The sequence below is a fragment of the Myotis brandtii genome, unplaced genomic scaffold (genome assembly GCF_000412655.1).
Source record: "Myotis brandtii unplaced genomic scaffold, ASM41265v1 scaffold1408, whole genome shotgun sequence".
Classification (NCBI taxonomy): Eukaryota; Metazoa; Chordata; class Mammalia; order Chiroptera; family Vespertilionidae; genus Myotis; species Myotis brandtii.
In genome coordinates this window covers 491,009-491,444 of record NW_005355029.1, presented here as the reverse complement: position 1 = coordinate 491,444, position 436 = coordinate 491,009, and the positions used below count along the sequence as shown (strand labels likewise).

The 436-nt window shown below is 61.2% G+C and overlaps 1 protein-coding gene across 1 annotated transcript in view; it reads right to left on the bottom strand.

Annotated features, from left to right (window-relative positions):
- The window catches only part of GPR146 (G protein-coupled receptor 146), a 25,115-nt gene that overhangs the window by 11,206 nt on the left and 13,473 nt on the right, over nucleotides 1–436 (bottom strand). Inside the window, exon 4 of the mRNA XM_014535272.1 lies at nucleotides 220–333. Coding sequence (XP_014390758.1) covers nucleotides 220–333 — 114 coding nt within the window. The remainder of the gene's footprint in view (nucleotides 1–219; nucleotides 334–436) is intronic.

Here is a 436-nt window from a genome sequence, read left to right as displayed (position 1 = left end):
TCGAAGGGCCCTGTGGTGGCCCGGCCGCGCCCCATCCACGTGTGCTGTGTCCTGTTTCCTTCATTTGAATGCTCCGTGGCTTTTCTTTCAAGCATCTTTTTATAAACAAACCTAAGATGGGGGATCAAGCATTCCAACAACACAGAGTATAAATACTGGCTTTCATTTCCATCACTTCATTCGCGAAGCCCCGTGGGAGGGCGCTGGGGGGACACCCGCCTCCAGGAGCCGGGCCGAACGCAGCTCCCCTTCGCACAGGCGCCGGGTCCAGAGCACAGGCCTGTGCTGTTGTGTGTTCTTGCCTTGGCGCTTCCCCCGGGGACAGCGACAGAGCTACGGGTGGCAAAGTGCTGTGACTGGCTGAGCGCCGGCCCCTCCTCCCCCGGGACTCAGACCCGGTTGGTGGGCGTGCACCGAGCCCGCAGGCTGTGCAGCA